Here is a 16525-nt window from a genome sequence, read left to right on the forward strand (position 1 = left end):
GGTAGTGACAGACTAAATTAATAACACCTATGCTATACCTGTGAAAATGCAGAATTACTGAACCCCGCCCCCAACACAAACACAATCCAATATAATAGTCACTTTCAGATACAGTTTCTACACTAACAGCCAAGAGACCCCACAAACTCACTACAGAGGCTCTGGCTGGGATATTAAAAGAAGCAGCATTGGGAAGAAATAAAACTGAGCTACAAAGCTCCTTAAGAATTCATCAGGATGCAAAACAACAACAAACTCTTCATCAAATGGCATAAGTTCAAACTGGTAACCTCCTCCTGTGTTTAAAAATGCACTCCTCTTATAAGCAATGAAAAACACAAATACTTAATGACAGTTAATTCTGCTGAATTTCTTCAGTGTTTTAAAAGAGCTCTACTGAACACAAAGGGATGTTTTCGAATGACAGCAAGCTAAGATGCAATATGGTTTTGATGTTCTGCCCAATTCTGAATATTTTTATTAAGAACAATCATTAATATATTTCCTTGAATTTACAAGAGCACCTTTGATAGAAATCACCTAACCGCATAACAGGAAAGATGTGAAATAAGACAGAAAACTAACAACCAGCTGTCAGCCAATATTCCTGGTAAACCCAGCCAGTATCTCCTGAGGTGACAGCACAGTGGAGGAAAGCAGCTGCCCAGATGCGATCATCACAGCCTTCATATTGCCAATTATCCTTCCCCAGATTCTATTATTGGGAAACGATGACAAGCAATCCTTTTTTTTTTTTAACACACTCCGGGTGTAACACCTCCTTAACCTGCGCACTACTATACAACATCAGCGATGTCAGGCTCACAGAGCAGGAAAAAACAACAACAGAGAAACAAAATTGGTTTCGTTCCAATCTATGTAGAAAAAAAAACAGAGAGGTGCAAAGATTTATTGACCCTGCACCTGTAAAATTGGAAACGCAGACACAGGCATGAATAGAAACATACATTGTTCTCAGTCTCTCATGTAGCATTAACACTGACATGAACAACTACAAACTGAAACATTGCCCAGCCTGAAACCCACAGTACATCTCATCACAAACCAAACACAGGAGTTAAAACTGTGTTTCATTTTCATCCCTCCCAGGATGGGAATTAGTTGGTTCTGGAGGTCCATATGGAGAGATATTACTGTATGTAGGACAATCGTTACTCCACTACCTCCACTACAGATACAACTAATGTGTCCTGAACAGACGAGATTCTGGCCAACACGCAAAACAAACATGACCATCAAATTGCGAAAAGCCTTGTATTACTCAATAAGAGATTTATGAAATAATGCTTATTTTATATTTATATGATATTGACATACTTTTGGGATCGTGGCATTCAGTTTTGAGGGACTGGTATTTATCTCAGTTTATCTGTATTAAAATGAAATATGCTGGAGCTAGAAGCTGTAGCCCATAGCCCATAAGATTAATCCTACAGAAGAAACAAAGGACATCAGTGAAGCATAAGGTGAAGAGCTCTTAAAACTGAGAACTGGAGGCATTTCGTTACACCAGTTATGTTGTGGAAGTCGATATGCTGGCTCGTTTGCAGAAAAGCTGGTATTTACACCACACACCCTCACAAAACCAAAGGCCCTAAGAAAACACTCTTTGTAATTATAGCAAAGTCAATTAGTCAAAAATGAAAATGGAGCGAGTAAATTATGTACGCTAAGAATTTGTGCATAAAACAGGAGTCCTTTAATATTCACACTCTGCAGGGGATATTTTTTTTTCAATCCTTTATGTGACAAACATCCTAGTAACAAACAACAGGCTCAGTGTCTCAAGAATGAAAGAAGAAATTGGTTAAAACCCATTCCAGGAAAAAGAGAGAATTAAAAAAGCTAAAAAAATGATGCTAAAATACGATCACTTCTGATTTTTTAACTACTTTAGTATAAACATTTTGGTAGGACTTACAAGAATCAGGTTATGTCTTTTGAAGTCATACATCTACATAAGTATCAAGTGGAAGCAAGCAACAGGACAAGATGCATTCAATTAATTCCAAACAATTAAAAAGAAAGCTCTCCGGCCTGGTTCTCCATCTGCCCAGGAAAATCAAATAAAAAGGGTACAGTTAAAATGTACCACACAGCATGACTCAAACTTGAGCCAGCAGAAAACTCAGAACTGAAGAAACAGAGGCAGACTGGTCAGAGGCAGAGTATATATCCCGAGCCCAGTATCATCATGCAACTCAGAGCTCTCTCCATGCTCACGGGACTCAAAGGCCTGCTTTCAAAGCCTCTCAAACACTGCCGTGTCAGAGATAAAAAGCACACACAGGGCAATTCTGAAGCCTCACATGTACCCTGCTTTAAAACTGGGAAACAGGAGAGAGGGGTTTATTAAGACAGAGCATTTGAATCATCAAAAAGAAAACAAAATGATTCAATTCTGCACAGATTATTCAACGCAAGAACGGTTACAAATGTTGGTAACTACCCAGCCAATTTGCCCGCCAGTAGTTAATTGATCCCAGCTTTTCATCCAGGCATTTCTTGAAAGAAGTCTGGGTATCAGATTGAACAACATGGCAGCTTGTGCCATACTCCCACAACCCTTTGTGTAAATGAGCGCCTCCTGTTTTTGGTTTTAAATGCGCTTCTGCGTACATTCCCCTTGTGCCCTCTGGTTCATGTCTCATGGAGCGAAGAGGAGGGGTCACAACGCACTTGACATCTGAGTTGCTGCTGAGTTGCACTGTACATCTTGAATCTTTTGCAAGGGAGGGAGGGGAGAGTGGCTGGCAGTTTCCACCAGGAGCTTTTGTGCAGCATTCAGAACTAATGGGCTTCCTGTGCCTGTCCTAATGGATGGCCTGCTGTCCTCATCCAGAGCCGCCTGAAGCTCACCAATCCGTTTCTAACATGAGGAGTCTCTGCCAGTTTCCAGGCTGACCTGGATGACTTCAAACATTTTTGCACCGGCAAAAAAAAATGTGCCTCCATTTTCTTTTTAAGGGAAAGCAGAAACTGCCTAATTTTAGGAAAAACTTTAACTGTTTTAGCATTCTGCTTTACCTTTCCCCACTCTCTTCTAAAAAAAGACATAATATAAGTATTAGAATAATGTAGTGCATCTTACTCACATCTAACACCAGGAACCAACACAGTTTGTGCTTTTCAAGTCTTTTGTGACATTTAGATAAATGATTGAAGTTTGACTAAATTCGTGTGGAATGCTCAGGGGTGGGGGAGTGAGTGTGAAGGCACTCCAGTTTAAAATATGAGCTCAGAATGACAGCGCTTGCGTTCGGTTTCCATAATCCCCCTTGTATAACAGCATTCTTGGCTGTCTTTAAGCATTTATTAAAAGAGAAGGGACACATTCTAAGTAAGACACAAAGCCATGTGCCAAATCATTAACAAACTGGTGTTGTTTACACCAGAATGTGACCACAATGTGAAGGATTGGCTGCACCACAGAGGAGATTGAGAGCAAGGAGAGCTACAGATACTGTAGGACCCCACCAGCTTCACCCACCCAGCAGGAATAACAAGAGCAGCAGCTCTGAGATGTACTCAGATATTCTGAATGGCTTTGATTTAACCAGGCTGTCAAGGAGAAAGGGAGTGTTACAAGAATCAGACACATTGTTCCAGCTTGAATATCCCTGTAAAGCAGAAGAACTCTTTGCATGCTGCGCTGCTTTTTTTACAAGATCCTCATAGCAATGTTTAAATACTCAAACAAGCAACACTAAAGACGCAGACAAGAGAAGCTTTGTTGCACTAAACAGTGGAGAAAATGAAGGCGACAGCTGAGAACTGTTTTGCTGAGGAACGTCTCGACACAGCTTAGCAGTGAACCCCTCCCTGCCAGCAGAATGTTTTTTGAAGAGGGACAAGTGCTTTACAACTCAACCCAGTAATACTGTGGCATCTAATGATCCTCCCTACTGCACTGCACGCAGGCACACAGGAACACTTACCCTCTTGGTATAGTCCATAGCTTTCAGGATGGACAGGTTGAGAGTCTCCAGGGAGGCCAACACATCCTCATAGTCACCCATGTGAGAGGCGAAATAATCTGGGCAGGGGAGCAGAGGAATATGGGGTGAATGAGGTGGAACCTCCCCAAGCACAGGACTGTTCACATGGCCTTAATATCGCTGTCTCAGCAGACCTGCTGCAACGCTCACTCCTCTTCACTGAACATTCTATGGCCATGTTGCACAATAAATAGGCCTCTTGTTGCATGACAGCCTGATCCATTTTAGTTTCTACAAACCGCAGGCACTTGTACAAACTGCTGACGGCCCAGAGAAATACATACATCTTAAAAACGTCTTCATGTCCACCTTTGTCTGTTTAAATGTGCTAAAAATGCAGTAACACAATTTCCAGTGCCACCGGCAGGGCCCCCTCTAGACAAGAACATGCAATGTGTAAATCACAAAATGGCTCTAATTAGCTTTTTTGTCACAATATCTGTGTTATGAAGGTTAGGGGTTATGTAACCTGAAGGGCACTTTTTTGGAATCCAAAAATGTGCAGATGTTTGGAAGGTATCACAAAAACCTCTGCATTACCTGATATTACCGCTGTCCTTAATCTGTTCTACCTTCATCAAGATCGTAACACCTGTAGCATGCATGACCTTACAAGGTACTGCAATGTTTTCTTGATTAATGAGCCAAGATCTCAAGTCCTGTCTACGTTGAACAGAGCTGGATGTTAGGCCCAGGCAAGTGCAGGTCTACAGATGAGTGGTGATTTAACCAGAGACACCAGAGCTTTGACTAAAGACCAAAGTACCTCATTAGCTATACTCACCACAGAGCTCCTTGGTGTCAACATTACTGTGACACCACAGTAAGGGCAGCGGGAGGGAAAGAGAAGAAAAGAATTGGAGAAGAAAGGAGTAAGACACAAACTTAAAAGAACAAAATAAAATCAAATAAAACACAGTCTATTTCCAATTAAGAGGCTGTCCTAAAGTTACCGTCACACAGTATATTCTATAATATTGTCTCTATGTCTTCAGACAAGCAAGGTCAGAAGTGCGATAGATTTTGTAAGTCAGTGACAACAGTAAGGCTGTAATTACAATAACCTCTGACAGCATAGAGTGTCCTAAAAGAAAAAGCGTTATTTTTTGTCACACAGTGTAAGTTAGGTTGGGCGCCTCCAGCTCTGTTTAATTACCAGCACGACTTTGATGAATCAAACTTAAATTGGCTTTTTCTTCAGCCATTTTCTCCTTTGGCTCCCACAGAAAGGTAGACTCTGCAGTGTACAATTATTTCTTTCACAGCGCTTTAAACCCCAAGGGTGGAACCAATTATCTTCAGCAAACACAGACAGGAGCTGGTACCAGCAGGAAGGGATACATGAGGAGACTATATTTATTTTAAGGTAGTGAACATGAAGTGGGTCAATCAAAACATTTCGCATGAGCTCATGAGATGTTAATGGCCTCTTCCAAAAGCTTCATGCCTTCCTCACTTCTCCTCCGAGATTTCATACTCCTATTTTCATTAATTAGTCTTAATTATTGCTGTGGGATCCTGGAATATTTTGCCTGCACAATCATTAAGAAAAAAACATTTTATTTTTTTATCACAGTGATGCGGATTATCTAGAATTACAGACTTATCAAGCAATAACACTGCTTTTCTTTTTATCAATTTGGAATTGCCAATTATTTTTGTTGGACTCGCCTGATTCAGAATCACCAAATTTAGTTTCTCATGTCTTGGCTCAGAGCTGCAAACACCTGGGAGTATCATGATGAACTGAATGAGGATGTTTAGGCACACACCTCTGACCTGCGAACTTGCACCCAATCATCTTTTTAGACACTGTGAATGGGACCATCACTGGGTTTTGTGCCCACAATGGCAGGCACACATTTAGTATTCTAAAATTATTTAAATTGCACATTTTTTTTAAACCCTCAAATCAGATAAAAAAGAATTTGGGGATCCTAAGGAGTACGCAGAGGTATTTAATCAATTACATTAACACGTTTTGAAATTGCACAACAAAAGCTTTAAAAACAGTAAGGAATATCATTAAAAGCCACTTCCTCCTGTCTTACATCACATTTTCTCAATTTCCAATGTTTTTTTTTTTAATTCTTTACATCTTATAAACATAATGCTACTCAGGAAATTGGACACTGAGAAGCTCGCAAAGTATAAAGCATTTACTGTATGCAGCATCCATCCAGTATTTGCTCAGATTTGCTCTCTTTAGAAATACAGCATTTCAAATCGATTCTGAATAAAGGGGGTCTGCTATTTTGCAAAGCAAGCTAATTAAGCGGATTGCCATTAAAGGACAGTAAATTAAGCCTGGGAGTGAATTAACTTAATTAAAAAAAGAGGTGCTTTGTTAAGTGGAAGGAGGTCTCTCCTGCACTGCTGGGCCGAGATGCGGCAAAGTTATACAGTATGTCAGTCTTGTGTATGAAGTCCCGGTTGCTGTTACACAGGATTAATGCAACCAGCCACGTATATGCCATTTATCAGAGTGGTGCAGGCCTCATGCCAGTCTCGTGCTTCTCTGGATTAATGCATCCTTAAACGATAACGAATGTGGAGTGGCACAGGCCAGCGTCCCCCCTGCACAGGCCTGATGCTCTTGTCATAACAAGAGTGCGCACAACGCAATGCCAGCAGGCTACCGTGCCAAATTAGCTCCGCTTGCGTATCTCCTCGACAACAGAATCGCACTCAAAACTCAGACTAGCAGCACTAAAATATATTAATCGAACAATCCATGCCTCTGCATTTTCAATGTAGTCTCCATTAATATATTAAAGACACATCCATTACACAGAACATTACTCTGTCCCGTTTTCTGAACGGTTTCTAATGTCGGATGAAGGCAGCTTCTCTCTCGTAAATCGCACAGGTTGCTATGCACGATTCTAGGTTGTACTGTGTGTAGATTTATGACTGGTTAAGACCACATGTGGATTTAGACACACTGCGTCAGCTGTATTTGATAAGAAGGCATCTTAGCAGCAATTGGAGCCAGGGGAGATGGCCATAGCTACTGACCTCTTTTCTAATACAGTACCTCCAGTGGAATGCTGGGGTTATTTTACTGAAGAGTTTAATTATTCAAGATTAAAATGTGCAGGGTTGTGCTCATAGAGATCTCGGCTGAACAGCGCCCTGATTATTATTATTTTTTAAATAAAAAAACAAACAAAATGCACAAGGACAACTCTAACCTAGAGAGAGAGAGACAACAATCAAAAGTGCTTTTTGAGCATTATTGGCACTTTGGCCGTTATGAAGCAACACCAACACCAGGAGCAATCTGGACAAGTCGATCAATACTTTCATTTTACAGTGATCTGAATAACAATCCTTCATGTCAACGGCTTTGGTTTTTAATTTTATTATTCTTTCCTTCATACAAATCACCCTGTTGATTTCAGCCTTCTTCTCACTTGAATGGTTACAACACACTTGCTCAGAATGACATCTCCATCTGCAGGTCGAGAAGGAGGAGGGAGAGTGACAAGGAGAAAAACGAATGACCCAACAGCTTGTGTGCAACTCTCTTCCCAGGAAAAGAAGAGGAGACGTTAGGCGGAGAGCGAGAGGAAGGGAGACAGGGAAACGTTTCTTTTTTTTCCTGCAAATGAGGGGGAAAGAGTGGATGATGGAGGCAGAGGGAGACGACGACAGGGGTTGAAACTCAAATTCCTGTCCCTGCCTCTCGCAGCGCAGCTTCCCAGCAAAAAACATTCCAATTGCTCCTCCCCTTTGAGTAACATGGAAGACATGGTATCACCATCCCTTATCTCCATTTCCCACCACTGCACCTCACATTGTGCTAATCACAAAGAAGCTGAAATGTTTCCGATGTGCCTTGGCCAATGAATTCATAAAACAAGAAAAGATAAAGGAAGCCACTTTTCACTACAGAAATTGATGGTTTGAGCAGTTGAGGCTGCAGATCACAACTCTCTTTGCTCCACGGAGCACAGAGGTACAGTTCTGGAGCCCCCTTTTCTCCTGCTGAATAGAAGAAGCATTATTTCTAAACTTTTTAATCTTGGTGCCATACAGTATGTTTACCATCAGCTAAAATTTCAATTAATATTAAATGCTTGAGCTTTTTTAAATTGTACAGTTTATTTGATTACATTTTTATTTTATTCCTTCATTGCAGGAAGTCACAGCATTATTGGCATTTATTGGCCTTCATTCAACATCATGACAAACAGTACAAGAATCCCTGGCAAATAATTTTAGTTTTCCCTGAATATTGGCAGACCTGGAAGACTGAAGGCTGTTGAGTCCGATTCATGGGCAAATGAAAGAGCCTACTCCAACTATCCTTGTTGAGGAACAGCAGCACAGAGAGACATTTGTGGTCGCAGAAGGCCATTTCACCAACACTCCACAAGTCTGCCTTATACAAATCCTTTCTTCCTCTGAATCTAGTGAGCACAGCAGCCAATGTCTGTCAGTCTATCATTGCATGGTGTTCAGCTCTGATGGGAGTTCCCCTGAATATTCTGTCCTCCCAGTGAGGTCTCCCTGCTCCCCACACTGCATACTGTGGGCACAGGAGCAAAGGAACAGTGCTATTGAGATTTGCATCATAAAGTTTCCAAAATTCGTCACCATTTATCTTTGCAAGTGGTCATCCTGATTTAGCACCTGATAAACCTTGCACTCCATCTTCCTATGCTTTGCAGCTTGAAAATGAAATTGTCTGTAGGCCAGGGCTTTTTTTTTTTCATTATGCACTTTGTGCCTGTATATCAGAGAGATTACATCCTTGTAAAATTGCCTAAGAGCCATCCTGGCATCACAGCGAAGGGGAACAGGGAATTAATACAACCAGCCATGTTACGGCTCCCGGGATTATTGCCCAGATAAGGGAAATGCTTTCCGTATATTTCATGGCCTTCAAACCAATTTTCAAGGGCATTTCCAACAGTTCTTAAATATTGAGCAGCACTCTATTTCGGAGCTTGGAAAGTGCCCAGCACTCCTTAGGATCAAAACCATTACAAAGAATGACAGGTTCTGGCTATTAAGCGTCTTATTCATAGGTCTTCATGCATAGATGCAAGGACTTTTCTAATGAAGTATTTAGTTATTACTGCAATACCAAAGGACAAAGGATGATTCCCATAATCTAATTGAGGTGTGAGTTATGGTAAATATATACTGTACAGGTACGAGACCATAGTTCACTCTTCAGAGTGGAAGCACAGCCAGCTACTGCTTGCTTCCTGCTGCTCAAGAACACGATGTGGAAAAATGAAAGGTTTTTCAGAAATGCTAATTCACATCAAGATGGAACTCTTTATAAACAAGGTGGATGACTGAATTTAATTTATCCTGTGTGCAGAGCCTTCCATACGAGCTAATTGAGTTTCATTCAAAGACGAGGAGCAAAAGTAGCTGCAGTGTGAGGCAGGGAGAGAAAAGACAACCCCAAACCCTGCCCTAATGAAACAGGGCGCTGCAATGCTACAGTGTATACCACAGCTTAAAATACAATAAAGCGTTCTCATAAACACAGGTTTCACTGCTCAGTCTCAGTGCAAATTTTAATCAAAATGACTCGGTAAGCTCTGTGCCCTCCCCTTCTAAAGCATCCTTCCTGGAAACCAACTGAAGTTTATCGCCAGTGATTATTAGACTATTATATCTTGCAGAGCTGCAAGGCTGGACCACAGACTTGAATTCAACACAAGGACAGCATTTCAATAAAGAAATCTACAGCTTCTGAAACTTCCGAAAGAACTGACAGGAGAGGATGAGCTGCTTTGGGATTTCCGGTTTTCAGTGGCAGAGAAAGGTTTCCTGTAAGGAACCTCTTATCGGATCCATAAACGCAGGCCTTTTGGCTTGTAGACAATGGAATTACTATGGACAATGTCAGGGTTTTACAGGTATTTTAATGGTACCATCACATCCAACACTAAAACAGTAAATCCCAGGTATCCAACAGAAGAGACGAGCACAAGTTTTGTATTTATATATTCACCACAAACACTGCAGAAAGCCTACTTACCTAACCTGAGAGATACTCTAGACGCAGTGATTCTGGCCGGGTGAACATTATAGACGTTGTATATTCATGACATCTGGAAAGGGTGCTTACCTGGTGTTATCTGAGTCAATTGTGTGAAAGAGTTTTTCCAGCTCTTCTTCATTGAGAGTCCCGTCAGAGAAAAAGGCCTGAAACTCATCAAGAGAGAGCTTTCCATCATCTGAAAGGGAAGGGTAATTACAAATCAGTGAAAGCCTCATGGACAAGCTAGCTTTTTGGGTTGCCAGTAAGTGTAGCTAAATGACCTCGGATCTCATCCAGCTGTTTCTAAAGGAGAAGCCAGGGTATCAGCTTCAACAACATGACTGGGTAGCTTGTTCCATGCTCCCACAACTCTTTTGTTCTTCTGTTTTAAATACTTATTTCAAACGTTTTGCACTTCCTCTGTGTACATTCAAGACCCAACACACTAGACCTGAACAATACATTACCCACCCTTGAGAAGGAACAGCTGGATGTATTTGGACATCTTTTGCAAAATATACAGTATCGAAAGTGCTGTACTGATTCCTGGATGGAATATGAACTTCGCTGTCATGGCCTCTAGTGTGCACACAGTGGACCTGCACACGGACATTTTCTGCATCATTCACCACAAGAAGAATCAAAATACTTCAGAAAAGAAGTGGTAAATTTGTTTGTGACTGCAAAGAGATTTTACAGTTTATATTAAAAGGGATAGGCCGTGCTCTTTGACAGGTTAAGTCTGAATTGTTGGCATTACCCAGTGCGTAAGAAACAATCAACGCTAATGGGATCCTCATAAACTAGGTTTTATGAGGGAGTGTTGATTGTTTTGTATTTTATTTATTTTTGCAGCTCATTGTAATCAGGTTTGGGTGCAGGATAATTACAGACAATTTTACGGTCAGCAGACAGGCTCAATGCAAATTAGCAGCCAAAAATTTACACACTGGAGTTCGAGCCAGGTCTCTCTGTGGGGGTTGAAACATAGGAAAAGCAACACTTAAAGAGCAACAGCACAGAGGGGCGAGATTACAAAGAGAGTTTTGATGATTTAACCCTTTCTAGAGGAGTACAGAACCCCTGAATCTCTCAATCAGCATCAATGTAGCTCACTTTGCCTCTTTAGCGCCCTCTGCAGGCATGGCATAAATTGTCTTCTGCCTCACATTAAGCAGCACATTTCATTTTAATTGACATTGACAATGATATTTTACTAAGACAATAAGTAGACACAAATAATATTTTTTCTCTTTACGTAACGATAGATGTGGCAATTTTTGTAGCCGTATGACAGCTTACTAAAATCTAGCCTGCGGAAACATGAAGCACACATCTGGTTGTTGAAATTAAGGTATGAAGGCAGCTTCAGGTCCATGCATCAATGAAGTTCACATCTGGCAGGGAAGCTTTCTTGTCTGAGTGTTTAACTTAGCGTGTAAATTACTCTGCATTTTTATGGTTTTGAGCTCGGTGCTGTCCTCTCTCTCTCTTCGGCTACCCCAGCATCACCTGCAGTTACTCTTTATTATAAACCAGAGCTTTGGAGCCAAGCTGCTTTTATTCATGTAACTGTTAATGATTTCAATAGTAAGCTCTGCCCATTCCATTAAAATGTGATAGGAACATAGGAGGTGAAGTGGACAGACGTGTGGAAACCTACAGGACAGATGGACAATGTGGTCAGCAAAGTGGAGAAACACAGACTTGGACAACCGAGCAAGCAGGGCACTGAGAGGCTAGTGAAGTAGAGTCTATTATAGCCAGGAACCTCCAGGTACTCAAGTAATCCTGGTGGTTAGTGACTTCTCCTTAGATGCCAAAATCTAAAATCATAGAAACACTGTGATCAACCAGAAGCAGTCTTTGATAAAATAGCAAAACAGCATGTACATGACTGTGCTGTTGTCGAGATAACCTGTACTCATTTATTACTGTTATACTGCACATTGGAAAAGATTCTGTATGAACTAAGGGACAGAATTAAGGTCTCCCATACAGTCAGGAGCAGAGTGCTTAAGTATTCACAAAAGAATGTCTTGCAAGCAGTGAAAGCCTGCCTGTATTGTCCAGAGAGTGTAGAAATGAGCACAGTGATGTATGCTTACATCTGGAAGCTAATCCTCTCCCCACCCCACCTTGCCAGGTATGTCCAGCTGTTAGAAATAGGCACAAAGGGGAAAAAAAAGCTTTTTTGTCCTTCCGAGGTCTTCTGATGCCTTGTGTTGATATCCAGTTCATCTTAAGGATGTCTTTATTGCAAAGGTTACTATAAGTAAATTCTCCTTTATCCAATCTTTAAGCATCATGGGGAAGTTTGTGATGGGATGAAAGCCATTGCTGAGTGGGGAGAGGATCTGCAGGTTAGTGGAATTGTGGTGTGTTGTAGTCTGACAAACACACACATACAGACCAATGCAGGGGCTGTCAGTTCAGCCAGATTTAATGATCAGCATCTGCACTTCAGTCCTCCTACTAAACAGTAGAAGGCATTAGAACAAGGTGCCACACCATTACAACCACGCTGCAGCTAGGCAAAAGATTGTGTCTAACGTTTTGTGACCTTTTATATTTTTCAGGTCGTTTTTTTTTTAAGATCACAGAGGTGTATTAGTAGAGACAAGCTCCATCCACAGAAAACAAACTCATTTCCATTTCTTTCCTCTCAGTCTGTCTAGATGCAGTGTGCGAGATGTGGAAAGATACAGTATATAAGGTAATTTGGAGGTCAATCTAGTTACCAGCACTGGAATTCAGAAAAAGAACTGTGAAGTGTGTATGATTTCAATTGTCCACAATGCAAGTTCCCTGTGTGGTGCCTGAATAATTTAAAGAATTGTTACAATCCAGAATGTGCTGGGATTGGTTTATCTTGCATTTAAGGCTGTAGTAATGCCTTACATTAGTCTGTAGAATGACATCTTTGGCCCCATATGAGAGCTTTATACAACACAGAAAAAAAACAAACAACTTAATCATCCTGACCAAATGGCTCCCAGGTCCAATCCAATCAGCTACAGAGCCATTCTGCTGATGCTGAACAACTGCATCGATACTGGAGAATATGTGCAATTACTGCATTTCATTATAGCACTACCCCAAACCAACCCTAACAATGCTTGGGTAAATGTAACCTCCATGCAACTGAAGTCACAATTTCATTTGGGCAAACAGTCCATTCAGAAAAGCAAAGAGGGTATTAAAGACAAAGTTTAAGATGCCCAATTATAAGGTACATCTTTCCAAATGTTACCAATGGAACATTCAATGGTTTGATATCTCACTACATTATAGTATCAGCTGCACTTCCAGTTCTCCAAGTGGGTAAACTGGGTGCAATCACACTCTCTGCTGTGTGACTGCAGACAAAAGGGATGCAATTAGCACTCGTTCTCAAGCTGGAGGCTGAATCCTTTCAGATCTACTCCTCCTAACCCTAATAACTAAAAAGAAAATCTTCTTTTTTATCTAGGGTATTTTGTTGTCATAGTAACCTGAGAAGAGAAGTGACCTTGTTTATGATGAGTCCATATTGGTCTCGCTTTGTACCGTCCTTAATTTGGAGAGGATATCTGTCACTCTTAATTGCCGAGATGGTTTCATTTCTCACCCACCGCCTCCTATATCTCCCACTTTCATATTCCCTGATCTCTTTGTTCCACTGACCCATCTGCTTTGGGGAAAAAAAAAACAACATTCATTTTCAGAAGCTCCATTTCTCTCTCTTTTTTTATTTCTGCTTGGCCTCGGCCGATAGGGATTTTATTTTCCATTTTCTCCAGTTACAGGTGTTGTGTCTTAACGATAAGCCTCAGAGCCTCGGAGAAAGAATAGCTGTTATTCTTAGGAAATAACCCCACGGGCAGGCAGAATCTTTTCTCCCAGGGAACAGAGAGTCTTCGTTAATGCAAACAGGCAACCGTCTCAGAAAAAGAAACGTCCATAGCCTTCAACCATCTTTGAAAAGATGGGGAAGAGCCAACACAACACTGTAGGCTAACACCAGTAACTCATCATCTGTAAACTGTGAATAAAGTCTGAACCCTGCCAGCTCAGCCATTCTTGATACAAACTGTGCCTAGAATTGACCCTTCCAAGCAGAACCAAGCCTAAATCATCATCTCAGACCAACCTAATGGCATCCTCCATATCAAATTATTCCCTGCACCAGGTTAATGAGTGCAATACATATTTGGTAAATCTACATTTGACAAAGACATTCTGTTCTCCACTTAGTGGGCCCTTCCATTCATCTAAGATAAAGACCCCTGGAATGGCACCTACTGTAAGAGGCAGGGTGTTGATATCTCTCCAACTCTACAGAAGCTGTGGGACTAAGCAGAAAGGCTTCCCTGACTACTAAGTCACTTGAAGGCCACTGAGTTGAGTATTCCTGAGGCTCAGCCTTCATCTCCAGCTGAGTGAACCACTTCAACTCACAAGAGAGAGCAAGGCTCTATGATACTGCAAGCTGAAAAGTGCTCTGGTCCGCACACAAAGTCTCGGAAAGGGATGTCTGTGGAGAGCCAGACTCTACTGAAAAGGTATGAAGTGGAAACAAAATGGCTTTGATAATCAGAGTGAAGGGCAAGTACCCTACCGAAGTCTGAACTGCAGACATGTGTGGATGAATCAAGTGTGTGTCATCAGGAAACAAGAACAAGGCCTCACAATGACACAGTAGGTGTCTATAATTGTAATAAAAGTAAGAAATGGTTTGAATAACATACAGTATATATATCCAGTATGTACTGTATTAGAGTGAACTATGGGGAAAAAGTGTGGTAAACTCTCAGTTTCACGATGCTGGGATTCAGCACTACTCATTATCACAATTCACTGCGACTGCGTACTCCCAAAAAGAACCTGAAAGGCAGATAAGTCCCTTTCCAGGCCATAAAGGCCCATGGGGGAAGGGCCACCATTCTTCTCAACCATCCGACACTGGAGGTGGAGGTGATGTGGTCAGCATCACGCTCCGGCCAGCCTGTTACCCCCAGAAGGATTAATCCCCGGTACTCACTTGGAAAGCAGGCTGAGTGGACCTGGGAGTCATCTGGAAGGAATTAAAGCAAGCTCCATCGCTTGCCCCTACCTGGGATTGAACCCGGGACCTTCCAGTCAGGAGCTGGACACCCTTGCCACAACCCTATATGTAAATAATGTATTTTGAAATAAACACTGTGAATACCTGTGGTTATGTTTTAAATTGCACACAACCATCCGCCCACACATTAAAGAATATAGGGAGGTTTGAACTTTAACTCAGATTTGACTTGCTCCTGAAAAAAAGCCTTTGAAACACTGGAGCATAATGACATCAGGAAATGGACATGAAACATAAGTGAAAAATAGCAAAAGTGCCCACACTGAGTCACTCCTTTAGATCACCGGTAAGATGTGTTAAAATAATAAAAAAATACAAATTAAAAAAGCAATCTGGAGCTGATGTAAAGCTGTAGAAGAGTGGACGCCTGAGTTATTTAATATTTTCAGATCAATAAATAACTATTTATCTCTTCCACTGGCTTGTTTATCTTAGTCCCTCACCTCATAGAATATTATGGAAATGAAGGCTCAGCCAAGCCCCCGATGAAACCGCAGAGATGAGTGCCACACAAATGATGAATTCAGAAACAGCCACTCGTCTCTGCAGAGAAATAAATGCTAATGTTACCCTTTCCATCTGTCATTCAGCGAGCAGACTCTAAATATAAATTAACAAAGCGTAGTTGATTTAAAGCATAATGCATTTTCCTAATAAGCAAAAAAATTCATAGCAGATTATGTTAAATAACTAATCACTCCGCTAAAAATAGAACCCTGCTTTGACTGTTCTCCTTACAAAAGCGAACTCGGAGCGCAATATCTTAAGTTCTCCTAGGCGTGATTGGAGACATCCTTAGTGCCAGGGACAGGGACTCATTCAGTGTGGAAAAATGGAGCAGGGGAGAGAGGGGAAAATGAATAAAAGATTTGACTGGAAGGTCCGGGAACCCCATTAAAGACGTTCAGAATCCCTGGGATGCAGCAACATTGCTCTGCTGACAGATTGTGGATCACCCCTCAAGAGAGGGGAATGCAATGGCAAAAGGACAGTCTCTGGATCACACAGCGCCAGTGCACATGCAACCTACAAGCCACAGGAAAGTCAGGGAATCTGGTAGGGAATCAGTGAAGGTTCCTACTGAAAAGCCCTGCTTCTCTGCCAAGACCAGCTGCTGATTAGGAACCTATCAACGCTGCACCAGAAGAAGGGTCCGCTCTGTTCCCCCCCAGGCCAGAAACACACACCTCCTCCAGCTCCCCCACCCTTCCCCGGGAACGTGTTCGGCTCGGATCATCCTGTCAGATCGGACCACGGGGAAGCGTGGCCAAAGCAGGCTGGTGGCTTACTGCCGGGATTCTAGAGAAAACAAAAAGAACTACTCAATGCATCCAAAGGAACCCAAGGGCTCTGAATCGGCACCAATGTCCTTGACTGTGCAGAGCGAAC

The 16525-nt window shown here is 41.7% G+C and overlaps 1 protein-coding gene across 3 annotated transcripts in view; it reads right to left on the bottom strand.

Annotated features, from left to right (window-relative positions):
* necab2 (N-terminal EF-hand calcium binding protein 2) overlaps window positions 1-16525 on the bottom strand; it is a 94049-nt gene that overhangs the window by 56561 nt on the left and 20963 nt on the right. For all 3 annotated transcript variants that reach the window (XM_015368378.2, XM_015368379.2, XM_006641396.3), the window contains exons 3-5: window positions 10117-10225; window positions 4804-4829; window positions 3960-4057 (exon numbers count right to left, since the gene is read on the bottom strand). In XM_015368378.2, coding sequence (XP_015223864.1) covers window positions 3960-4057; window positions 4804-4829; window positions 10117-10225 — 233 coding nt within the window. The remainder of the gene's footprint in view (window positions 1-3959; window positions 4058-4803; window positions 4830-10116; window positions 10226-16525) is intronic.

This window comes from Lepisosteus oculatus, chromosome 20 (genome assembly GCF_040954835.1).
Source record: "Lepisosteus oculatus isolate fLepOcu1 chromosome 20, fLepOcu1.hap2, whole genome shotgun sequence".
Classification (NCBI taxonomy): Eukaryota; Metazoa; Chordata; class Actinopteri; order Semionotiformes; family Lepisosteidae; genus Lepisosteus; species Lepisosteus oculatus.